This window comes from Paroedura picta, chromosome 16, assembly GCF_049243985.1.
Source record: "Paroedura picta isolate Pp20150507F chromosome 16, Ppicta_v3.0, whole genome shotgun sequence".
Classification (NCBI taxonomy): Eukaryota; Metazoa; Chordata; class Lepidosauria; order Squamata; family Gekkonidae; genus Paroedura; species Paroedura picta.
Window position 1 is genome coordinate 11,434,376 of NC_135384.1, and position 26,189 is coordinate 11,460,564.

Genomic DNA, 26,189 nt, shown 5'->3' on the forward strand with positions numbered 1-26,189 from the left:
AAGGCTACCTGGGGTGTCCCTGCCGCTTTTTACTTCGTTCTCAACCACCCCAAGGGGTGATAGGATGGAACTACTGCCAACTGAGCGTGGCTGGGGCTTCCCCATCCCCACTGGACCAGATAGTAACAATGAGACAGCACCTGGGATCTTTCCAGGAGACATCTTTTCCTCCCTTTCCTCCTTTGCCACTGGGCTCATGGGCCTAGTTTCGTCAGGCCTAACTGCCAGATGTTTGGCTATCCTGACATGGCAAGTAGCAGAGACAGGACTGAGGTCCACCAGCCAGACAAGATGCTCTACCCAGCTCTCTTACTCTTGCTTCTTCCAGAGCTGGTGAGGTTGCCCATCCTTGCCTGCTTGGGGCCACTGGAGCCACCAGTCCGCCAGGCCTCCAGTCTATGGTAGGAGTGCAGATGTTGGGTTACTCCAGGCACAGTCTGATTCAGCAGAACATTCCGCAAACTTTTTTTTTTTTACATTGGTATCAGGCTGACTGTTCTACTAATGCCGTGGTTCTCAACCTTCCTAATGCCGCGACCCTTTAATACAGTTCCTCATGTTGTGGTGACCGCCAGCTCTAAAATTATGCCAGTGTTCTTTCGCAGAAATTAAACCAAAACTGACCAATGGTGTGAAGATCTATTGTTCATGATTATGTATCAATTGGTTTCCCCCCCAGGGTTTCCCAGTTCAGTTCTGCCTCTTGTCCCACCATGCCAATCTTGGTCTTTTCCACTGCTCCAGACAGACGAACGCTCTATCTTGATCTATCCTGCAAGGCTGTTGTGTGGATGCAATGGAAGAGGAGCAATGTTGGCCACTTTGTCACCTCTTTGAAGAGAAAGGTGGGGTACGAACTGAGTAACGAAAACCAATGATTTGAAGATCAAAAATTGAGTCCAAGACGAGGAGCAGCAACAGCGGTGGTGCCCCCCGGCCCAGCTGCTTGCCCTGTGAAAGGGTCCTTTTACCCCAAAAGGGGTCCCAACCCCCAAGTTGAGAACCACTGTGCTAATGGATGAATATTAATGATGATGGTGGTGTACACCAAAAACTTCACAAAATCTCTATGGACTGTGTTTTCTTTTACCCTCTTGACAAGCAATCTCACTGGCATGAGAGTTTTGCAGAAAGGGAGGTTATGGTCCTTGGTCCCCAAAAGGAAAAAATTCACAAAGGCAGGAAGGCAGAGATTGAAATTCATTCATTGGTTTGCACTTGCTAAAGAACCCTCTCTTGCACTGTAGGACAAAGCAATTGCCACAATCCAGTAAAAACGGTTGGAAGTTAATCAGTGACAAAGGGAGCAAAGTTTGAAATGCGGAGTTCTCATTTTTCTTTTCCCCCTTTCATTTTCTATGCTATGCGTAGAGAGAAGCTCAGTATACTGGGAAGTGGTCTTTACTGAAGCTCCATGAAGGGGGAAAAAAAGGCAAAGGGGCCTTTACCAAATGCTTTTTAGGTGAATTGTTGCAGGCTGGCAACCCCGACACTGTGAAAAGGCCAATGGTTTTCTGCTCCACCCCCCTACTCATAAAGGTAAGCCTGATGGAACTGTTTGGAATTTCAAACTGAAAGTGCTCCTGACTTTGTAAACGTTGTTAAAATGACTGCAGAAACTCCCCAGTGCTCAGCTTTTTTAAAAAGTTCAATTAAAAAGCAAATGAATGCAAATTTAAAAGATCACATGGGCCATCGATAATAATTGGATGAATATTGTATTTTGTACGGTTCTGAGATCTAACTGTGAGTAAAGGTGGATTTCAAATAGGGCTTTTAAAAGTGTTTACATGTTTGAGTGGGAAAGCTATTGAGATGTGTGAAAAATCCACATTTTTCCAGTGTTCAGGTTTTCTCTGTACCCATTTTACAGTCCTTCAGTTCTTCCAAGTAATAAATTGCGTCTAAATGTGGAACCGCCAATTGTAATACCAGGAAAAACAAAGGGCTTTCAGTAGAGTGTATGAGATTCAGAGCAAGAGTCAAAGACCTACAGATAAAAAGTAATATATTTAAAGAATTGTAGCTATTTTTTTCCCCCAAACGTCATTATGAGTGTACTAATGTGATCACATCTTTTGGGATTTGGGAAAAGGGATTTGTGCTTATGACATACAATTGCAAGGAAGTCTGTGGTACCTCCTTGGCCTATTATGCACAGCCACTGAAACGGCGGCTTGGAGAACGTGGGGTAGGAAGAAGCGAAGCAAACCGCTTACACACGGGATGGAACACAATGGCGGCAACACCCAGAGTATCCGATTATGCACGTGGCTACTCCACATTGAGCCCTGGTCCCGGGAAGCTCCACTTTCTTCCGCATCTCACTAACACGGCTTTTTTGGCAGCATACGCTGACTCTGCACCCGGTTGCCGCCTGTAGTGTGCATAATTGGTGATTTTAGCCGCCCCATTCTACCCCGAATGTGGACCTTCCACTCCGTGCATAATGGGCCCTTGAAATGGTTGGAACTTTGGCCACCCCCATTCATCAGTGGCACATAGTGCCAGTAGATGTTAGAGGCCTGTTGAGTGGGGATGCGGGGGTGTGCGTGGTATTTTTTTTGCTGTCGGAATTAGTTTATGATTGTAAATTAATATTTTAAACTTGGGGTTTTATTCTGGGATTTTTACTCTGTAGCCCACCACAAGACAGCTACCTTGGAGCAGCAGGTAACAAATCCAATAATACCCATTCAAAATGTAACTTTTGGACTGGTGCACAGGAACAATTGTGGTATCAGGATGCCACAGATATTTAATTGAGTGCTTGTGGTTCTGTTTTTCTTTTCCTTATTTCCAAGGTCTAGGTGGAAGCCAATGACTTCTGTTCAGAACAATGAAAGAGCTGGCATTGTCCATCATCTCTGTACTCTCCATGGCTGTATACTGGTGGATGGGTAAGAAGGCAAATTTTCTTCTGTAAGAACAATGTACAATAATCAATTTAATCTCTTAGCACAGACCACACACAATTTTCATTTTGAAATCACTTTACGGTATGTGTACTGGGGGGATAAGTTTAACAAAGGCTCCTGGTCAGTGGTTCTCAACCTTCCTAATGCCGCAACCCTTGAATACAGTCCCTCATGTTGAGGTGACCCCCAACCATGAAATTATGCATGTGTTCTTTCACAGAAATTAAACCAAAACTGACCAATGGCATGAAGATCCATTGTTCATGATCCCCCCCCCCCCCCCGGGTTTCTCAGTTCAGTTCTGCCAATCTAACTCTTTTATGCTGCTCTAGACAGATGAACCCTCTATCTTGATCTACCCTGCAAAGCTGTTCTGTAGATGGTTCCCCCCCCCAGCCAAGGTGCTTGCCATGGTATGATCCCTATGAAAAGGGTCGTTCGATTCCCAAAGGGATCCCGACCCCCAAGTTGAGAACCACTGCCCCCAGTGAATGCACAGTTGTGAAGTTTGTTATAGGACAGCTCCACAGAGATTTTACCTGAAATCTGTACTGATACAAAGTTAATAAGACCATTACGCACCAACAATATTGTGTATGACCTATGATTCACTTGGATAAGAGAGTTTAAATTTTTTAGCTTATGTGTTGGCCCATCACGTGCAGTATTACCATGCTGTTTCAAAACATGGGCCAGGATGTTCCCATTCCTTTCATATTTGGTCCTACAATTCCTAGGATCTTCCTGACACTGATGGCCAAATTTGAGAGTCTTAGTTTCTTTTTCTGATGAATTATGCATGTCAAAGACAGACAGATGCAGATACGGATTTATGTTTATGATTATTGACACAAAAATCAATAGAATTACCATTGGGTTTTACGTTCTGCAGATAACAGCATTTCAATTGTTGGCAGTGTTAATCCAACCAACGTCCGTATCGGAGAAGATGTGATATTGTCCTGCCAAGTCAGAAACTGCAAATCCCCGAATCTGACAGTCCACTTGTATAAATGGGAAGGGTCTGAAAATAAAACTGTCTATATTCACCCTAACGCAACACAGTCGAGTGTTCAAGGAAGCAATTCAGGAGAGGGAGATAAGAATAGAACCCAAAAAGCACAGTATATTAATGGATATCTTGAAGTGACTCTCAACAAAGTGAAAGCAGCTGACACAGGACAATATGTGTGTGCCCTGACATGTGGGCATGACTACAAAGAAGATACTATACATCTGATACCAGGGGGTAAGTATGAAAATTTTGATGCTTCTAGCTTCCCTTTAGCCCCCCTTGTGCAACCTTCCAAGTCAAACAAATCCCACCAGCTGGCCAGTCTAATGACTAGTAGTTCAGCAGTGGAATACTGGCAGTCTTCAAGCAAAGGTTGGATCCACACTTTTCTTGGATGCTTTAGGATGCTTAGGGCTGATCCTGCGTTGAGCAGGGGGTTGGACTAGATGGCCTGTATGGCCCCCTCCAACTCTATGATTCTATGATTCTACGATTCTAATCTTGTTATTTTAGTCCACTGGCACATCAAAGACCAACAAAGTTTTATTCCAGGTGCACACTTCTCATGAAGGCTTATACCTGGAATAAACTTTATTGATCTTAACAGTGCAACTGGACTCAAATACTGTCCTGTTGCTTCAGACCAACACGGCTACCCACCCAATTCGTGATCAAGCAGCAAAATAGCCATTGTTCAATTAAGTTGGAAAGGCATCCAAATTCTCTCAGATGCTGAATTTTTTTCTTTAGAAGTGGTCTTGGACATTCAAACTGTTGCACACTAAAAGAAAGTGTTGTTATTAAAATATTTGGGTTATTTCATAACTAAAAGCAAGCATATTGAGCTCAATTGATTTAGGAGGACATAACTCAGTTTACAATATAAAAATATTCGTCAGCATAAAGTTTGGGGTGGGAAAATGTTAAAATATGTTAAAAATCAAAAATCAAAACTGAATCCTAAGATTATGTCCAAATTGACTATATAAAAGGTTCTCTGATTTTATGCTATTTCCCAGGTACATTTTCACTAAGCAATGTTGGTGTGGGCTCGAAATACTATTTGTAAATAAATAGCCATCAAATGTATGGTTTCTAGGTACAGTCAATGCTTCTGTAGGGGAAGAAGTCATTCTGCCATGTCCACTGATTGCAGAACATGAGCTATTCTATTCGAAGATGCAGTGGAGAAGAATTAGTCATGGCAAGCAACAGACCATCTATTCCTACCTGTTCCAGAACACCAGTGCAGTGGTTTATTCTGAAGACACCCTTGGTCACAGGTGTACTTCTTTAAATGGTCCCAGCAGTAGAGTTTGGTTTGGGAAGAAATACAGGCAAAAAGCAAGGGTTTTCAAAGGCAATGAATTCAGGAACAAAAATGGCTATCTGAAACTCAAGAACATTCTGGAGGAAGAGGCTGGGACATACTTCTATTCGGTGACAACCAATCTGCATCATAAAGAGGTCACGTTCCAGCTTTCCGTAAAAGGTAAGCAGAACAAATGAGACATGGACAATTATATCCTCCTCTACCTTGTTTTTGCAATTAATTGGATGGTGTGCAAAGACACTGAATGTTGCAAAGCAACGTTCAGAAATCTGACCTTCTGTATTGCACAGAAGCAGTCTTTGCAGTTGTTTGTAGTTGTTTCATTTTTAAGAGTCAGTAATGTCTATTAGCATTTGTGAATAAATGCCTTTTTGCTGCATGTGGTTCGAAGGAGCGTTTTAAGCATTTTTTCCCCACTGGGCTGGAACCAGGCAGGCAGGGGAGAAGACAGTCACTCATTTTATGGGGTTTTAATGGAGCTTTTAAATTGGGGACTGTACTATTGTACAGAATTTTATATGTAACCCGCCATGAGCTGGCATATTTGAGAGTTGCGAGCAATAAATCAAACTATAATCATCATCATTATCATCATCAAACTGGGGATGAAATCGAGGGATGATCCCTCATCTCTCAATTTGTCTTTCAGGGATCCAAGACCAGGATATTGACATCCCTATGTCCCACTCTTCTCTGAAACTTTGTAAGTGTCAGAATTTATGATCGAGGACGTAGATTCCTAAATACCCTCCTCCAGTTTTCCCCCCCAGGCTCCGGGGCAGACTGCCTGTCTTGGAATCCAGTGACAGCATGAGCAAGGAGGGGTACGTACATCTTCCTGGGTTGCCTTCCGAGGTGGGCTGAAGAAGTGATCTGAAACTAGAATCATTTTAAGGATTTACAGGACCCATAGCATCAGAACCAGTTTAAGGGTTTGCGGGGCCTTAATAGAGCACAACTGATACTGGTAACTTGTAACAATGGGGCACCCTTACAAAGGATACCTGGAACTTTGGAAGCAACTGTCAGCTTCTTTTTGTTGTTGTTCATGTGGTCTGCGAGCCACATAAGTATGAAGACCACCTAACAATCACAGTGTGATGGCCCCCTAACACTGCAGGGCCCCTGGAATTGTGCTACTAGGATAGACCACATCTGTCTGCAACCTGTTTTAGGAGGCCGGCAATGGTACAAAAATGGGTAGGTGCCTGATCTTGTTCTATCCCCCTGGCTCCTCCCATCCACTGCCTTTTGCCAAGCTGAGGCCCAAAGCAGCTGTTTTAGTCACTTGTGTATTGAACTGGCCCTACTTAGCCCTGCTTTTGGCATTGCAGTAGGGCAGAAATGGGAAGGAAAGCAGAATGGTGTAGCTCATGGCATAGCTTGTCCGATTCTCAGAAACTAAACAGGGTCAGTGGATGAAAGGGACACCACCAAAGAAGACTTTGTAGAGGTTGGTGATGGCAAACCACCTTTGCTTTTCATTTGACTTGAAAGGCCATTGCTGAGATTTCCATGAGTCGGTTGTTACTTAACTGCCCTTACATATCTATGCAGGGCAGAAATGCATATTGTTCTTCTCTGTTGGAAAAGGCAAAGATAACATTTCTCAAATGTCTTTTTCTTCAGTCACTGCTTTGAGGAATCAGGAAGCCCACACTGAGAGATTTACTCTGAAGCAGAATTGTATGATTGAAGTTCCTTGGATTAGAAAGATGTAATGGTGCTTAGGTTTGTGTGGTCACAAAGCCATCGTAAGCAAGTCTGTGCAGCATTCTTAGGACTTGACTGTCTGCTCAAAGAATTCTTCTTTAATTCTACTTTGTGCTTTTGATAGCGGTCATATATTTCATTCATATTCAGATCTCTGTGGCCTGATCTTGTTGGGACTGTGTTTTGAGAAAATTTTCCCTTCCGAAGAATACACAAAACTTCAAAGAAAAGTTGGTAAGTTTTATCGCAAGTTAGGGCCCACTCATATGAGAAGCACAACAAAGTAAAAGTAAATTTAACACTTTATTGCCAAAGAAACAGAGATTTGGGAGCCATAAGCTTTGGAGTGTCAAAGCTCCCTTTATTATAGGATCTGACGAATGAACCTTTGACTACTGAAAAGTCTAGCCTCAAATTCTTGTTGGTCTGTACGCTGCTATTGAACAAAAATCTAGCTGTTCTACAGCAGAGCAGCACAACTCATTTCTTCACCGAATGCTCTCTACCCCTATTGCTAGCAGCCCCTCTTTTCCAGTGAGCTAGGATTCTCTTTAAACTCCCACCATCTATGTTTCTAGAAACAAATTCGAATAGTATGATATAATAAAAGTATGGTATTTCGATTTGGGTTTTCTTTCCACAAATCCTGAATTGTTTTTGTTCCGTTATGTATTAAAGGGCCAGTATAGACAAGGGGGAATCTACCTGGGGGTATCCAGGGGTCTGTGGGGGTTGATTTTTGAGATAGAGGCACACAAATTTCAGTGTAGCTTCTGATGCCTTTCCTCCTTAAACCCAGCTGAAGTTTCAAAAAAATTGTACTGGGGATCCCATTCTATAGGCCCTAAACAAACTGCCCCCATGCTGTATCTTTTTCCAGTAATGGGGGAAAGGCCACCCCCCATAAAACAAGGACTGATATGAAACCCGAGAGTTTCTGAAGCAGAAACTGAAGCTGAGGGGGATTTTTCCAAGCCCAGCAGAACCAATGCCTGTTCAATATATCCAAAGTATAAACAGAGCGACAGTAGTTAGATAGCACACATACAACAGCACAGCAATTACTGCGTAAACATGTACTGATTAGCCATGACAAAAAGTAAGTATTTTTTCTTTTTTTCACACAACCTTATTAATACATGACATCTAACAATTCATATATAACCACTGGTTCTAGCAAATTTTTGGCTGCAGTCTTCCTTGTAAAGGAGGGGTTGTGTCCAGATTGTCTTTCTTCCCAATGGGGCTATATAGGAGGTTCCAGCATCCTCCTCTCCTCCATTTTATTTATGCTCACAACAGTGCTGTGAAGTACATCTGGCTGACAGACTGTCAAACTTACTTTCAAACCTCTTTCAAACTTACCTCTGACTCATGAAGTAAGGCCTGTGCAAAGGGGTCTGTAAGAGTTAGAACGGTTTTGGGTATTCTTGGGACAGCATTGTTGGTTGCTTATTTGTCAAACATTTTTTCCCCCTAGACAAGCTTATTAAAGAAAAAGGTAAGTGTATTACTTTTTTCCTTTTCCGGAAGCTTGAAATGGTGTGACTGGACTAAGGTCAATGAATAACTTTCACGACAGAGTGGAGATTCAGCTCCTTCATCCCAGTCTAACAAACTCCTGTTGTCTGGTTTCAGAGGAGTTATTGTCCATCCTCCTGGCCAGTGTTTTGGGCTTCTCATTAGTAAATCTTTGATTTCATTGCAAATATCAATGGGATGTTGCAGAGCTGATCTATGCCAGGATGGTCTGATTCCAGTCATCCGAGCCATATATATATATCCGAACCCTTATATATTTGGATGACAAAATAGTAAATACAAACCAATAAGGCATTTTCCAGCTATTTCTTCAGCTCGTACAGAGCTGAACGCACACTCCTAGATTTGAACCTGGGTGTCTAAGAACTACTCAGACATTCTAAATGCTAGAATACAATGGCTTTGGGCAGGTTCTTAAACCTTTGTGTTATACAAAGGAGGGATTTTGTTCTACCCCTCCTGTCTGTGCTGCCTATCTCTCAGATGGGAGAGCACTTCACAGAATTCTCCTCTCCTCCACTGCAATTACACTCACAACAAAACTGTTGCTTGCTTCTTTATCAAACAAATGTGATAGTATGTTTTTAAAGAAAAATTTGTCAAAGATGAGGAAAGTTTCTCCCAACTGCAGAGATCAGTTTACCGGTATGTGTGTGTAATGGCTGCTTTGTAGAATGGACTCTATGGCATTATTTGCAGTTGAGGTCCTTTCCCTCCTCAAACCCTTCAGAGTGCCCCCACTAGTGCAGAATGAGTCTCTGATATTCTACATACTACACCATATTGGCTTTGGTATGTCAGCAAGAGCATGTTTTGTTCTACCCTTCCTTTCTGTGCTGCCTTTCTCTCAAGCAGTTCACAGCATTCTCCCCTCTCCCATTGTATTTATACTCACAACAACACTGTTGCTGACTTCTTTATCAAACAAACATGGTTGTTCCTCCCCCCGCAGAAACTCTTATTGAAGAAAAAGGTAAGTGGATATCTTTTTGTCTTTTCTTGTGTCGTTTATTAAAAATTAAGGATTCTTCTTAAATTTTCAACTTCCAGGTAGGCCTAAAGATTTCCAGGAATAAGAACACATCTCCAGACTGCAGAGATCAGTTTACCTGGGGAAAATGGTTGCTTTGTAGCAGGGATAGTCAAACTGCGGCCCTCCAGATGTCCATGGACTACAATTCCCATGAGCCCCCTGCCAGTGAATGCTGGCAGGGGGCTCATGGGAATTGTAGTCCATGGGCATCTGAAGGGCCGAAGTTTGACTACCCCTGCTTTGTAGAATAGACTCGATGGTATTATATGCAGCTGAGTTCCCTTCCCTCATAAACCCTTCAGGCTCCACCTCTAGGTCTTCAGGAATTTCCCAGCCCAGAGTTGTCAAACATAGGCTCCACCCCTGCTTGTTTTGCTCTCTAATCTAAGGTGACCAGATTTTAACATTGGTAAAGCGGGACACCATTGACCAGGGGGGGGAGTGTCTTGATTAAAATTTGGTCTATATGGAGCAACAAAAATTTTCATAGAATGCATAGAACGCAAAAATAGTATTGTAATATATATATATTTAATTTCATCATAAGTACAATTTGCCAGATGCCCCCAGATGTCCCTCCAAAAGAGGGACAATCTGGTCACCTTACTCTAATCCCAAAGCTCCTGACACTGACCATATCTAATAGTGCTTTGACTACTGCAGGATCAGTTAAGCCTCCTGCAAAAGTTCCACCATCATGATATGAAGCAAAACCAAGATTTGATGATCTTTTGCTGCTGAGTTGTGGGCAAAATCAGACTTATAATAAATCTATTTTCCCAACGGGGAACCAGAGCAGCTTCCATGATTCTCCCTTGCTCAGTTTCTCCATCGTAACGAGCCAAAGATACAGATCTGACTGAGAAGGGTTGACTTCCCCTCTCTCAAAAGTGACATCCAGCCATCAAGGCTTGGGCAGTGCGCAGAGCTGTGGAGAACTAATGTAGGTTTGAATGTTCTCAGGGCCACCTGTTGGCTGCTTCTTTCTCAACAAAATGTCTCCCCCCCCCTCAGATAACCTGAAGAGAAAAAATTGTGAGTTTTGCAAGGGGGCAGGGGGTCAGTCAGCTGCAGCATTTGCATTCTTACCTGATGTAAATGTTGTAACCCGCCACGAGCCGTAAGGGAGTGGCGGGCAATAAATCAAAAGATAGTAACAATAATAACAATAACAACAATAACAACAATAACAACAATAACAACAATAACAACAATAACAACAACAACAACAACAACAACAACAATAATAATAATAATAATGTTGTAACCCGCCACGAGCCGTAAGGGAGTGGCGGGCAATAAATCGAAAGATAACAACAATAATAACAATAATAACAATAATAACAATAATAACAATAACAACAATAACAACAACAACAACAACAATAATAATAATAATAATAATGTTTAGGTATGGCAGAGCCATGTTGCTTAAATTGGTTTGATGAACTGGTGAGCATAGATGAGGAAATGTCTGGGAAGAAATGAGGAAAATTTCTAATTTATGTCTATATTCTGCCCTGAGCTGCAAGAGGAAGACAGTATACCAACCAACCAACCTGGTGCTGGGATAATGTTGAAGGCTATCTGAGAGGATTAACTAACTGCTATACTCTGAAGATTCTTTTGTTTAGGCATTCTAAGGTGAGGGAAAGGTCAGTGATCAGACTCCCTGGATAATTAGTTAGGTTACTCTGTGATAGAGAGACTTGGTATTGGGTAATTAGTTAGGTTACACTGTGATATCTCACCAGAGCAAGCTTGTCCTATTTCTGACATGCCAACATGACTGCAGAAGCTCTCTGTCCCAGTTATACTGCACTAAGGTGTGCCAGAAATAATATTAAAAAGGTCGGCTTACAGGCAAACTCCCCCTTGTACACAGGTAGATTCTACTAGATCTACTCAGCCACTCTAAATACTGCAGCACATTGCCTTTGGTAATTCAGTGAGGTTTCTTGTTTTGGAACCGAGGGGTTATGTTCCATCCTTCATGTCTTTCTTCCCAATAGGGACCCAAAGGAGGTTCCAGCCTTCTCCTCTCCTCCATTTTATTTACGTACAGAACAATGCTGTGAAGTACATCTGGCTGACAGAAAGTGTCTGGCACACTTTCAAACTTACCTCTGACTTGTAAAGCAAGGCCTGTGCAAAGGGGTCCATAAGAGTCAGAGCAGCTTTGGGTATTCTTGGGCCAACATTGTTGGTTGCTTATTTGTCAAACAATTTTTCCCCCTTAGAAAAGCTTATTAAAGAAAAAGGTAAGTGTGCTTCTTTTTTCCTTTTCCGGGAGCTTGAAATGGTGTGACTGGACTAAGGTCAACAAGTAACCTTCCATGACAGAGTGGAGATTCAGCCCTGGATCTCCTTCATCCCAGTCTGACAAACTCCTGTTATTTGGTTTCAGAGGAGTTATTGTCCGTCCTCCTGGCCAGTGCTTTCGACACCTTTTGAGCTCCTCATGAGTAAATCTTTGATTTCATTGCAAATAGCAAAGGAATGTTGCAGAGCTGATCTATGCCAGGATGGTATGATTCTTGTCATCTGAGCCAAAGATATATCAAAAAATATATCCAAACCCTTCTATATTTCGATGACAAAATAGTAGGTGTATACCAATAATGTGTTTTCCATCTTTTTTTCCAGCTTGTACAGAGCTAAGTGTACATCCCTAGATTTGAACCTGGGTCTCTAAGATCCACTCAGAGATTCTGAATGCTACATCACATTGGCTTTAATTTATTTAAAATGTACTGTATATGCAATATGTTGTAACCACCCAGAGATGATCTCTGGGATTGGTGGTATAGAAATTCAATACACTAAACTCAAGGTTCTTAAATCCCCATGTTGTGCAAAGGAAGATTTTTGTTCTACCCTTCTTATCTGTGCTGTCTTTCTTTCAAGCAGTTCACAGCATTTTTCTTTCCCCCATTGTATTTATACTTAAAACAATGCTGTTGCTTGCTTTTTTATCAAAAAAATGTGGTTGTGTGTTTTTTTCAGAAAAATATATTGAAGAAAAAGGTAAGTGGGTTTCTTTTGGTGTCATTAATTCAAAACTAAGGATTGTTCTCAGATTGTCACCTGCAAGGTGGGTATTAAGTCTGCAGGATCAGTGATCACAGATCAGCTCTTTTTATTTAGCAACTTCAGCAACAGACTACAAGTGATGAACAGAGAAAAACAGGCAAACGCATGCACTTTTATAACTTTCAGGTAGCCAGCTGCTGCCTCTGACTGGCTCTAAGCAGAGCAATCCAATTGACCCTAAACAAAGCAATCTGATTGGCCCTAAGCGGAGCAATTGGATTGGTTCTAAGCAGAGCGATCAGGTTCCTTTGATTGGTTAATTCCTTGGCTGGCAGAAGCCCTCATTTGCATCAGTGGCCAAATGCCCATAGACATAACAGTGGGCCTACAGATTTCTCCAAACCCTTCAGGCTCCACCTCAAATTCTTAAGGAATTTCCCAGTCCAGATTTGGCAAACATAGGCTCCACCCCCTGCTTGCTCTCCTTGCCTATCCCATGGCTTCTGGCACTTGCCATATATGAGAACACTTTGAATACTGCAGGTGAACCTAAGCAGCTTCCTTCATTCTCCTCTCCTCCATTCTCCTACCCCCCTCATAAGATTTCAACCTCACAAGGTATGATTTGCCCACTCCCAAAAGTGACATCCAGCTACCAAGGCTAGACAGTGCAGAGAGCTCTGGTGGAACTAAAATAGCTTTTACCAGTTTTCAGGCCAGCATGTTGGCTGCTTCTTTTTTAATCAAATGTTTCCCCCCCCCCTACAGATAACCTAAAGTTTAAATATGGTAAGTTTTGTGTTATCTTGTCAGTGTCCTTTATTTAAAAGATAAGGGTTTTTTCTAGGGGCTCAATTATCCAAAGGGATCAATATAAGTTTAGCAGAAAACAGTTATGTACTGGAGATTCCCTGATTTTACAATTTATATCTGAACTACAAAGATAAGTTTCCTAGAGATAATGGCTGCTTTAGAGGGTGAACTCTAAGGTATTGTACTGAGGCCCTTCCCAGTAATAAGATCCATACCACATTTTACCAACATCATGTGGAACCTTATCAAAAGCTTTTTCAAATCTTCCAAGCAGGAGGCCATTTTGCCATACCTGCTGATGCCCCTCTTCTGCACAAACCCCATCCTTCCTAGCTCCACCACCCAATTTAGGGGAATTTCCCAACCTGGAGTTGGCAGCGAGAGATTCTGTTCCTGCTCCCTCTGCTGACCAAGCCTGCAGCGCTATCTTCAGGGCATATTTGATGATACTTTCAATACTGATAAAGAAATCAAGCCTCTTGCTCAAAGAACTAAACCTGTGCCAGAAGAAACACTCTAACTGCAGTAGAAGGAACCTTCCCTTCAGAACAGAAAGCTGAATTTCTACACTGGTGACCAGCTTCCGAAGGATGACGGGAACTGCAGTACTAAAGATGAAGAGTATTGAAACACAATGCTCTGATTAACATTGTTTGACTCACTCAGCTACCACAATCATCCTCAAGCCCCCTAGCTTGAGCCCCCTAGCTTTAATTTTGGATGAGGTATGGCTTCCACAGGGAATACTGGTGCCCATTGCGAATAACATCTGGTGGCCAATTTGGAGATTTCTAGCCATAAATGAATGGATGGATCCCTTGATTATAGTGGATGGGAACAGTCCATGTCATTTCCGCATCTCAGTTTTTCATCAGGATGTTACCTCAGAGAGGATAGCTGCTACAACCTCATAACTGTGGTTGTTCTGTCAGAGCAGGAATGGGTTTTGGACTTGTAGATTGGTTAGTTTTTTCAAACAAATGCAATTGCTTTCTTTTTTTTCCCCCAGACAGACTAAAGGCAGAAAAAGGTGAGTTACTTCTGGCCTTTCCTAGTGTCAAGAATCTAGTATTGTCACCTCCAGGCGGGGCTTAGAGGCCTCTATGAATTATATGGAAACTCTACACTTCACAGCTCCCATGGAGGAAGTGGCTGCTTTGGCTGGTGAACTCTGTGGCATTATATCCTGCTAAGTCACCTCCCTGCCCAAATCAATTCTCTTAAGGTGCCAACCCCAAAATCTCTAGGAATTTTCCAACCCTGATTTGGCAACCATGCTTACTTCATTCACCAACCCATAGCTCCTCATGCTCACCAAATTTGATGGTGCTTTGAATACTGCAGAACCTTCCAGCTGAAAGAGCTGGACCAATACCAAGCAAAACAACACAAAAAGTGATCAGGTTTTTTTGGTGAGATGTAGGCAAAATTAAATTTATAACCGATGTCCTACCCTATCTTTACTTTCAGTGGGGGTCTAAAGTGGCTTACTTCATTCTCCTGTCCTCCAGTTTATCCTTATAACAACTCTGTCAGGTAGATCTGGGTGACACAAAATGACTGACCAACTCCTAGGCTGATCTCCAACTGGTAAGGCAAAGGCCATGGCATGGAATTCTTCCAGGACCAGAATGAGTCTAGGACTTTTTGGACCTGCATTGTTTACTCTTTGAACTGAGCTAATTCTATCATCTCTTTGTGTTTTTGTTATTTCCTTTATTCACAGAATTCTTAGAAGCCCATTTCCACAGAGGTAAGAGTAACCTTTTTAAAAAGGACAAAATAAACAGCCCCCCCCCCCCAGGAAAACAATATGGGGGTGAGTCAACTTCCACATACTCCTCTTGGTTGCATACGGCTTATCCTGATGAACTATAATATGTCACACTTCTTCTTTTGTAATTATCACTCAGTGTACAGTTGCCATGAAGTTGCTCCCAGATTCTTAGCCATCATTTTTTTTTTAAAAGTAAACCCATGTAATTGCCAGGAAAATGTGCCGGCAGTGTTCTAGCAACTCCCTTAGTAAGAAGCAGCCTTGTTCTTACCCTGTAGCATATTTTACTGTTCTGTCATTCATAATCTTAAGAGCCTCTTGTGGCGCAGGGTGGTAAGGCAGCTGACATGCTGTCTGAAGCTCTGACCATGAGGCTCGGAGTTCAGTCCCAGCAGCTGGCTCAAGGTTGACTCAGCCTTCCATCCTTCCAAGGTCGGTAAAATGAGTACCCAGCTTGCTGGGGGGTAAATTGTAACGACTGGGGAAGGCACTGGCAAACCACCCCGAATTGAGTCTGCCATGAAAACGCTAGAGGGCGTCACCCCAAGGGTCAGACATGACTCCGTGCTTGCATAGGGGATACCTTTACCATTACATTCATAATCTTAGTGGAATTCAACACAGAGAAGCTCTTGTGTCTGGTCATGTTCTCAAAAGGTAAATCTTTAGGCTGGGAAAACACCTTACTGTTAGATCCATGAGTCTAGAGGTGGACATGGACACTGGTAGTGATTTGAGTAACTGAACGGAACCAAGGAACCCCCTGAAAGATCCCAACTTATATACATGCACAGATAATAGGATCTTCCTACTAGTTCATGCTGTCGGTCAGTTTTACTTGAAGCTGACTGGATCTTGTAAATGGGATCTAGCCGTGTATTGGCTTAATTGCACTGGCTTAATTGCACTGCAGACTCACGATCCTGCCTTGGACCTCAGGCTCGGTTTTCTGCAGGTCTACAAACAGAACACTTACCATGATCATAGGTTCTTCATGGAGAACAAGGATCTCCCCTATCACAGAAACTAATAAATATTAGATTGTCAGTTCTGACATCCAACACGTTTTATGTTCTTGCATTGTAAAGAACCTTTCTCCTCTCTTTTTCAGATAAACCTAATGAGGAAAACTGTAAGTTTCTGGAAAGCAAAGCTCATGAAGCATTCCGCTAAAGCAGAGGTGGCCAAACTGTAGCTCTCCAGATGCTGAGGAACTATAATTCCCATGTGCCCCTGCAAGAATGTGCTTGCAGGGTCTCATGGGGATTGCAGACCATGGAGAGCCACAGATTTCTGAAGAGAAATCCAGCCAAGGTCATTTTCAGGCAGGGAAGCTACTAAAGTTGTACTAAATTTTAGGCAGGGAAGCTACTAAAGTTGTACTAAATTTCAGGCAGGGAAGCTACTAAAGCTACTAAAGTTGTTAGTAGCTTCCTGTGTCTTCCCCAAAGTTCAAAAAAAGAAAAAAGAAAGACGTTTCTTTGTTTTACAACATAGGAGCAAGCTAACATAATTACTTTTTTAAAAAAGGGGGGGTGAAGAAGAGGGGGAAGAGGGGGAAGAAATTGCTGACACAGGATGTTTGCCTGAAGTGACACACTTAAAACAAGCAGGCACCATTTTTCCCAAGCAGTATTTTAATTTGCATTGCTCCTGAAAAGGCTTTGGTGGGGGGTGATGAGCATCATAATGTATAGAGAAGGGAAGTGCTTGGGCACTTTTTCCGTGGGGGGGGGAGAAGGGAGGGGAGAGGGAGGTTGTCAATGAGAGCAAACAAAAAAACAAGGAAGGAGACAGGACCAACCACCTGTGCCTCCAAAAACAGTGTGGGAGGAGGATCGACCACCAGTTCCTCCAAAGCTGATGTGAAGGGCATGACATGAAACCAATCCCCAGGATTGCCATTCTGAGATGACATGTGCGGAGAGCCAGGTGCAAATTTGATGTCAGCTTCCAGAGACCAATACGAAGGAAACCTGGAGAATACAGACAACTGTGGAAAACCCCGTAGTATTTTAATTGTGGATTGTGATGCATGGATTTTTTTTGTTTTGTTTTGTTTTAATATGAGCCCTACATGCTCTGTTACATAAGTCTCGTTCCAGGAGAAAATGTTTTTATTTTCTTTGCAGGCCAATGTCAGAGAGACAAAGGTGAGTTTGAATGCGCTTTGAAGAGTTCTGCCTCCTTCTTTCTTGTCCCCACCAAATCATACCATCTGACCACACCTCTTCTATTGTAATCATCACTCATTTGCCATGCAGTTCAAAGTGATGGGTCCTCGTCCTGTATCCATCTATACCAAATAGTTCACATCATTTTATCTTGTTTTGGCTCTCTCTTGGTCCTTCCCAAGTACATTGGAATTTATTTCCTCTCCCATGCTGCAGCATGACAACCTCATCTCCTTCCTGGAACACTTGATTCTGTGCTCACTTATCATACCATGGCTTTTTCTGGACTTGATGCATGTTCTTTTCTGCCAGCTGCATAGCAGTTTTTAAATTGTTTCGGAAAGTTCTATGTATATTCTTAAGATCCTCTAATGAATCTCCTCCCCATCCTTCCCTGTCAATATCCAGAGGATCTCTAGTTCTTCTCTTGTAATGCAATTAAAATGGAATATACCCAGTGCTTTCTCGGGAAAACTTGTATTATGCAAAGAGTAGATGATGATTCTCAGGGGCTTTTTGCACGGCTTCAAAATAGCACAATGGTTGCTAATTGAAAACGCTACTAATTTGCCTTAACGCACGACGTCTTAGACAATCTGCAACACTCCTGAAACCGACCAGCAAAAAGCGCTTCATTGTAGCGCTTTCAGGGGAATCCCAAAAAGTGGATTCACCCTCCGGAAAGCGATACACTCCTGCAACCGATCTGCAACCATAGCGATAAAGACCTGTGCGTTAACATTGTTGCGGTTTCTTCAAAGTCCCTCCTCCTGAGCCTGTCCTCCAAACTTCCGGCGAAGCGATCGCCATTTTTTTTCCCCGAGCGAGTGGAGATCAACGCACCGGCGAGCCTCCGTTTAGCCAATGAGGCTTCCCAGGCTGCAGTCCCTCCTCAGAGCTGTTTACAGTCACTAAGCACAAGAAGCCCGCAGAAGCCCGTTTGCTGATGTATTTTCCCTTTATTTTTCACACTGTTTCGGCTGAAAATCGCGCCCGTGAGGGGGGGGGAGGGGGGATTTTTTTTCCCCACTCGGAGGCAGCGTGGCCACGATCAAATGACAGCTCAAACAGAGGCTTCCCCGGCTTCAGTCCCTCCCCTTCAGTCACTAAGCACACACATTTCACACATTCCATTCAGCCGAAAATCGGGCCCGTGAGAGGGGGGGGGGATTTTTTTTTTCACTCTGAGCCAGCGTGTTAACGATCAAACGATCAAACGACAGCTCAAACACCCCAGGCAGCTGGATGGGTCTCTCCGTTGCAACGAATCTACCCAGATTCGTTACAATGGGTCTGTTTTTTTTTTTTTTTTAAAAACCTTCCTTAAAGGGAAAGGGGCTGTTTGGGAGCATGCTAACGGCTGCCCATTGGCTGCTTGACGGCCAGGGGCGGGACGAGCTTGGCAATAGCGCTTCCTTTCTAGCGATTTCTGCCGAGACCGGAAGCCTGTGGGAAACGCTAAAAAACGCAACTGATTCCACTACAAAGGCAGGTATGCATAACGACGAATTCCACTATTTTAAATGGCGATTTTTCATTCAGTGACCAATTTGCAACAAAGATCCCCGTGCAAAAAGGCCCTCAGGATTCTCTGATGAGTTCTCTTCCTGTCATATTTGCTAAAGGGCACTTCCCAGTTTGCATTTCTGTTGGTAGCTAGGCATAGTATTCTAAGATTTAGCCCAAGCAGTAGGTGAACTTCCCAGCATCCCAATATGTGCAGATTAGGGGAGTGCAAAACACTCCATGCATGGTATCCTTCAGGTTTGATTACACTGAACCCTCCAAATATTGGTATTTACAAATATTCCCTTGATATCAATATTGGCATGGTAGTCAGATTCAGTAATATTCAGGAATGTCAAATTTGCTCCTATGGTCCCCTAGGCTATAATGGAGAATTGATTTGGGGGTATCTGGGGTTCTGGAAGGGGGCTGGTTTTTGAGGGAGCACAACATTTCCAACATTGCTGTTGGTGTCTTTCTTCAAACCCCTCTCCCCAAGTTTCACAAAGATTTGACTAGGGGAGTCTAATTCTATGATTTCTAAGGTGTCCCTGTCATCTATTATTTCCAAAGGTAGGGGGGAAGGCATTTAAACTTTAAAGGAAGTGTGGACTTCCTATTTAAATGCCTCTTCAAGCTGCAGTGATGGCACAAGAGAACTGCAAATGCAGTTAAAGGGCTTGCAGTTCATTTAAATGCCTTCTTCAAGCAGAGAGTTCACTCTGAAGGCATTTAAAGGGGCCAAGAGCCCTTAAAATACACTCCAATTGTGGCTATCTGGCAGTTCAAAAAAATCCCAAATATGTTCAGGATTTTTCATGCCGGTTATTTTGAATATATGGAAAAACAGAAAATTAAAATATCCAGCTGAATTAATACACAAAAATACTGATAAGCTATTGCTGGTTACTTTTGTTTTCCAGTTTAGATTAGCCAAATGCATACCCCTAGTGAAGATATATAATGGAATACCAAACATTTGTTACTCCTTTTGGAGCAAATTGTTTTCAATGGCTGAAAACAATCCAGCTATATTGGGAATGCACTCTTAAACACCCATGATGAGTGCAAGATAAATAAGCTTTAAATCAAGTATTTAGCCTGTGGAAGAAGCCCTGAGAAAGAACATAATATTGTTATGAAATGTGGATAAGTGTATGACTTTTACTGTTATGTCTTTCCCTTCAGAAGAATTCCAAAAACTTCAAAGAGAAGTTGGTAAGTTTTAACACAGAATTCAATCGTTTGAAGAGCATATCAAAGTAACTGTAATATTTTATCACCAAGAGAACACAATTTTCTCCAGTAGCATGTTAGAAACCAGCAAGAATCTGTAGGCATAAGTTTTCAAATATCTAAGAATCCTTTGTTATAGGTTTCTGATGATGACAGAAGCTGTGATGGAACAGGCCTGATTTTGCTTTCCAAGCTCTGCTCTAGCTTGGTCACCATTTGTTTTGGCTAGATGCCACCTCCTGGAATGGATTTATAGGCAAAAGCATCGCTCTGAATAAGTTGCTCTCACCACTGGTTTTTAGAAGAGATCTCCCCACTGAGAGGACCAGACTCCCAACTTCACTTCCCTTATGTCATGAACTAGGGGTGCAATACCAAGACAAAACCCTCTAAATGGAGGGGAGGGAGGAGGATAGGCAACCTAAAGAGGCCATGGGGGCAGCTAGCCCAGCTCCTGGGTTAGAGAAATGCAAATGTTGACATGGGGCAGACATGGCACCTGACACCTTACACCAAGATCCACCCTCTCACCCACTGCCTAGGGCCTTGAGTGTAATGGGGTCAGTAAACTACAGGGTACAATCCCAAGGGAGTAGCTCCTTTTTTGTAGGCAGCTAGCAATAGGAATCTTTCATTTAGTCCCTGCAGAAGTTGAACTTCCAAGCTTCTCAATATGGATTTATGGAAATCCACAATATTTATTCTGAAGCAGGGGTTTAGAAACGTATTACATGCTGATCCAAGTAAGACTTGTTCCATGAGTAAGTGTTATTAGTTTCAGTTGTGACATTCAACAAGGTTGGAGTTGAATGATGGTCCCTTGAGTATAATAGACGAGAACGGTCCATGTCATTTCTGCATCTTGATTTTTCACCAGAATGAGAAACAGCACGTTACCTCAGAGAGGAGAGCTACTGCAGCCCCAAGTTCCATCCACATAATTGTGGTTAAAATTGTTTTGGATTTTGGGAAAGATGGTTGAATGGCAAGGATCTCTTTTGCTGGACCTACAGGATCCTTCCTCAACTGCCTTGTGTTCCTGGGGCACCGATGCCAGAACAATCTGTGCCGAAAGGAGGACAAATGTGGTGCCACTCCCAGACTGACATCCCACTTGCTAGGCAACGCTGGTGCATGTTGTTCTGTCAGAACCAGAATGGATTTTGGAATTCTGGGGCCTGCATTATTGCTTGCTATTTTTTTTTAATGTAATTCCTTTTCCCCCCCCAGAAATAATAAAGGCAGATGAAGGTAAGTGAGTTTCTTGTGGCCTTTTGTAATGTCAAGAATCCAGGGATTCTTCTAGGATTGCCAACCTCCAGGTGGGGCCTAGAAGCCTCTAGGGATTACAGTGAAATCCTACACTGCACAGATCAGTTCCCATGGAGGAAGTGGCTACCTTGGAGGGTGGACTCTATTATATTGAGTTACCTCCCCCTGTCTAACTTTGTCTTCTGGTCTGTGCCAGCATAAATAAAAATTAAACTCTCTTGAATTAGTTATCTCTCCCCATGCCATCCTTTTAAGGTGCTATCCCCAAATCTCCAGGAATTTCTTAATCCTGCTTTGGTAAGCATGCTTATTCCACTCACCAGACCCATAGCTCCCCATGCGCACCACGTTTGATGCAAGGGCAATTAAGCTTCCTGCATAAAGAGTTGCGTCAATACCAAATGAAGCAACGCCAATTTTAGTATATGGGCTGCCAAAGTGAGAACAACTGGACCACTCTCAGGTTGACCTCCATCTTAACGACAGCTCTTCAGGGTAGACTTCACCAAATTACTTGCGGATTGCAATCCCAGCACTATGGAACGCTGTTGGAACCAGAAGGGAGTTGGGACTTCTTGGGCTAGCCTTGCTGGGTAATCTCTGAACAGAGATAATTCTATTGTAACTTTGAATCTTTGTTCTTTCCTTTATTCATAGAATTCTCAGATGCCCGTTTCTACAGAAGTAAGAGTAACCTTAAAATATGTGTGTGTGTATAAAAACTATGTGCAGCATGGGACAACTTACTCATATGCCTCTTGGTTGCAAAGGGCTTATCCAGATGAATTACAAATCACGCCATCATATCATACCTTACTTTTGAAATCATCATTCAGTGTACAGTTCTGACATTTCCATTTGGCCATCACTATAAAGGTAAAGGTAAAGGTATCCCCTGTACAAGCACCGAGTCATGTCTGACCCTTGGGGTGACGCCCTCCAGCGTTTTCATGGCAGACTCAATACGGGGTGGTTTGCCAGTGCCTTCCCCAGTCATTACCGTTTACCCCCCAGCAAGCTGGGTACTCATTTTACCGACCTCGGAAGGATGGAAACCTGAGTCAACCTTGAGCTGGCTGCTGGGATCGAACTCCCAGCCTCATGGGCAAAGCTTTCAGATGGCTGCCTTACCACTCTGCACCACAAGAGGCCCTGGCCATCACTAGAGTTGTTCCCAGATTCTTAGCTATGTTTTGTTGTTTTTTTAAGTAGCCTTCTAGCCCTTGTTATTGCAGGAAACTATGCTGGCAATTCTGTAGTATCTCCCTTAGTAAGAAGCAGCCTTACTCATACCCTGTTGCATTTTTTTTTTTACTATTCTATCATTCATAATCTGAGTAAAATTCAGATTATGAATGATAGAAGCACAGATAGTGATATTCTTTTGTCTGGTCCAAAAATAAATCTTCAGGCTGAGAGAACACCTAGCCATGACTGAAGATATTTCTGTTTTCTCATATGTGCTTCTTTGGACACCCAGACCACAGGATTAAACAAAGCAAGACGTTGATTTTTATTTAAGACATGAACAACAAAACTAAGGAAAGTAACTTCTGTCCCCTCCCGTCAACTTTTACGCTGCTAAACGCAGCTGCTGTTCTTGCTATTTTCCCACTATCTCTCCCTAGAATCCACCAGGTTTCATTCACTTAACAATTGAATATATACCGTAAATTAACAATTGAATGTATGCATATAAGTTACACAGAACAATACCTGTGACCATCTCCAAAGCTCCAGAAATTTCCCAACCTAGAGTTGTCAACCTGAAGCTAGGTGATTCCATTTTTTATAATGAAAGCAGGGAATTCAGAGAATTTGATATATATTGGTATAACTTTAGGTTGATATAACAATATGCTGGCACTGGTTTATTTTTTAAACTGCAAAAAGCTCCAGTGGCCCAGAGGAGGGGGAACGGCCACTCCTGGGGTACTGGGGCAGGGAAACTGTAGGTATTTCATGTAGAAATCCTATTGCTCCTGTGCTTTTACTTCCAGAACTTAGCATCCTCCAGAAGATGGCCATCCATTAGCCATTTGAACTTAATGCTACTACCCAAGAAGACCATGGCTTAAATTTTAATCTTTAGATATTAATACCTCCCCTTGGTGCCTTCTAATTAAGCTCTTTCATTTCCTTAGCAGAAAATGTGGCCTTTGACCCTGAGACAGCTCACCCAAGACTGGAAATCTCTGAAGATGGAAAATGTGTGGAGGATACAGGGAATGTTGCCCATGTTTCTAAGAGCAAGACAAGATTTGACTCCCATATATTCATCCTGGCAAAAGATGGATTCTCCAAAGGGAAACGTTACTGGGAAGTGGAAGTGGGGCAGAAAAAGAACTGGGTCTTAGGAGTCGCCTCTGAATCCATTTGTAGGACGGGGATAATCACGTTGTCCCCTCAGAAGGGTTTCTGGGTCATAAAACATGAAGATGGGAAGGAATATTGGGCTCAGGAAAGCTGCTTCAGTGTGAAAGGGAATGAAAAACCTACCAAAATAGGAATCTTTCTAGATATACCCAACAAAAGTCTTGTGTTTTATGATGCCCAGAGGAAAATTAAATTGCACAGTCTTACTGATGTTATTTCTGGGAAGCTGTATCCATTCTTCTCTACAGGGTTAGAAACAGATGGTCTACCTCTGAGAATTTCTTCCACATTTTGAAGAAGACTGTTGAAGGAGGCGGAAAAGGCCTCTACAGTTAGCTGTATATGGGGCAACACACATAGGGAAGAAGGCAAGCTGGTCAATGACCAGAAATAAATAATCTTACCTTAGGGAAAAAGGATTGAGCATGGTTCCCCTTCATACACTTATGCTCTTTTGCCACTTATTCTAAGGAATGTTATTGACTGAATATACATAGTCACAGGCTGAAAAAGCATGTAATGTTTGTACATGCATAGACTCACTTCAGAGTAAAGGGTCATAAGTGGGTAAAAGGCCCTTAATTCTGAAAGGGCCTTTTACCCACTTAAATTCTCATTTAACATACACATGCTACATTATATTTGCATGGTTTTAGAACTATTTGTGTATAGTTGTGTATTGTATATATTGTGTGTTGTATATATTTGTGTATTTGTATATATTTTTAATTCTTGTTTTATTCCACGTTGCTCCTTTTCTTTCTCCAACTTAGATCATATTTTGGCTTGTAAGCTCCTTGTGTCAGGGACCTAAAACAATACAGTGCTCTAAAATGTTTGTGCATAAGATGACCCTCTCTAGGGGCCTTTCTCAACCAGAATTTCATGAAACCCTGGGGTTTCTTGACAGTCCTGAAAGGGCTTTCTTAATGGGTGTGAGTTAATTATTTTAAATATATTTTTCAAAACTTGTTCAACATTTATTGGGTGGTATGACCATATATGGTCATGTCAACCTGACTCTCCCCTCCCAAAATGACCAGTGATGGGCCTGAATGGGGTGGGAAGGGGGTGGGAATGGGAGGGGCCCTGGGTGAACATGCACATAGCTATGCTTCTCAAGCAGGGTCCCTTAAACAGGAACAAGCAGGAGACTGCACCTTGTGGACCATAGTTGGCACACAGGCCGATTCTGCACAACGGTGGCTATACCGGGCTGCCGCCAGTGTGGTGCAGTGCTGTGGAGCATAAAGCTGAAAAGGCATTAGATAGGATAGAAATGCCTTATTTACTTCAATGTTTAAAAGCCTTTGTGATTGTTCCCTTGATTTTAAAGAGGATTCAGTAGATATACAAATATCCTATATGTAAAGTTGGGCACCCATGAAATATTATCAGAAACATTTAAAAGTAATTGAGGAAGGGGAGAAGGCTTTATCAGCTTTGCTATTCACTCTGTCTCTTACCATTTGCCACTGAAATCCATCAAATGAATGAGATGCAAGATATTTTGGTAAATAGATATTGCTATAAAATCCATCTTTATGATGATTATGTTGTACTATATTTAATAGAGTTTGCTCAAGTTGCCCACAGTCATCCACTAAGTACAGAGAAACAGCTGTTTCTTTGATTCACTGCCAGAAATGCCAGTCAGACAAGGTAGCCTGGAATGGGTTATGCCGAAAGGCATTTGAGATCTTTATAAAGCCAAGCTTGTGGCTCAATGTGAAACTCAATACCAATTTTAGATTTTGGTGTATATTACGGACAAAGTCTATTAATACCAAGGCAGTTAACTCTGAAATTCATACATAACCCAGCAGGTGGCAATGAAGGATTCACTTCAGTCTGTCAAAGTCTGTCACATAAAGTCTGTCAAAGCTGCACAATTCAACCCAAAAGGATTGCTACATCAGGCATTAGTAAGTATACCAGGAATGGGAAATTGACTGATAAAACCTTCACCAATAAAGGTGAAGCAGGGCTGTCCTCTTGCGCCCACCCTTTTAAATCGTTTCTTGCATGATTTAGCTCCAACCTTGTAACCAATAGATGGACATGCCCTGTTAGTTGCTTCTAAAAGAGCTCCAGTACTGCTTTATGCTTATGATGCAGTTATTCTCTCTTATGCCCATATAGGACTTAAAACACTGCCAAAAAAGGTGACTGAAGGCAAGTCAGCTAGAATTTAACCTTAATAAATTCTAAGATCATAGTTTTTGGCAAGCATAGAATGTGCATAGGTGGTTAGTAGAGGATTAGGAACTAGAACAGGTCAGGGCCATTAAATACCTAGGACTTCATTTTCATCAAAAAAAGCTCACAGTGAAGTCACAAAAATACAGTAATCAATGCCAACAGTGCTAGTACCACAGTGGTTGGGAAGTTTTACTTTGGTAAAGTAACCAAACCTCCCGCTCATCAATTTACACTGCCCACGGAGCT

General features: G+C 42.3%; 1 protein-coding gene across 4 annotated transcripts; it reads left to right on the forward strand.

Annotated features, from left to right (window-relative positions):
• The first annotated feature begins 1,344 nt into the window (after positions 1–1,344).
• Positions 1,345–26,062, forward strand: LOC143826361 (uncharacterized). 4 transcript variants are annotated; one of them, XM_077315134.1, is made up of 19 exons: positions 1,345–1,539; positions 2,805–2,900; positions 3,811–4,167; positions 5,033–5,425; positions 5,916–5,969; positions 7,130–7,213; positions 8,460–8,480; positions 9,474–9,494; positions 11,795–11,815; positions 12,561–12,581; positions 13,356–13,376; positions 14,410–14,430; positions 15,127–15,153; positions 16,289–16,309; positions 17,310–17,330; positions 20,046–20,075; positions 21,324–21,344; positions 22,023–22,049; positions 23,513–26,062. In XM_077315134.1, the coding sequence occupies exons 2-19, from the start codon at positions 2,840–2,842 to the stop codon at positions 24,034–24,036; spliced, it is 1,746 nt and encodes a 581-aa protein (XP_077171249.1). In that variant the 5' UTR covers positions 1,345–1,539; positions 2,805–2,839; the 3' UTR covers positions 24,037–26,062. The 4 variants fall into 4 exon arrangements, with proteins under 4 accessions (XP_077171249.1, XP_077171251.1, XP_077171248.1 ...); XM_077315133.1 differs by having other exon boundaries at positions 1,346–1,539; positions 23,510–26,062; XM_077315136.1 differs by lacking the exon at positions 5,033–5,425 and having other exon boundaries at positions 23,510–26,062.
• The last annotated feature ends 127 nt before the right edge of the window (positions 26,063–26,189 follow it).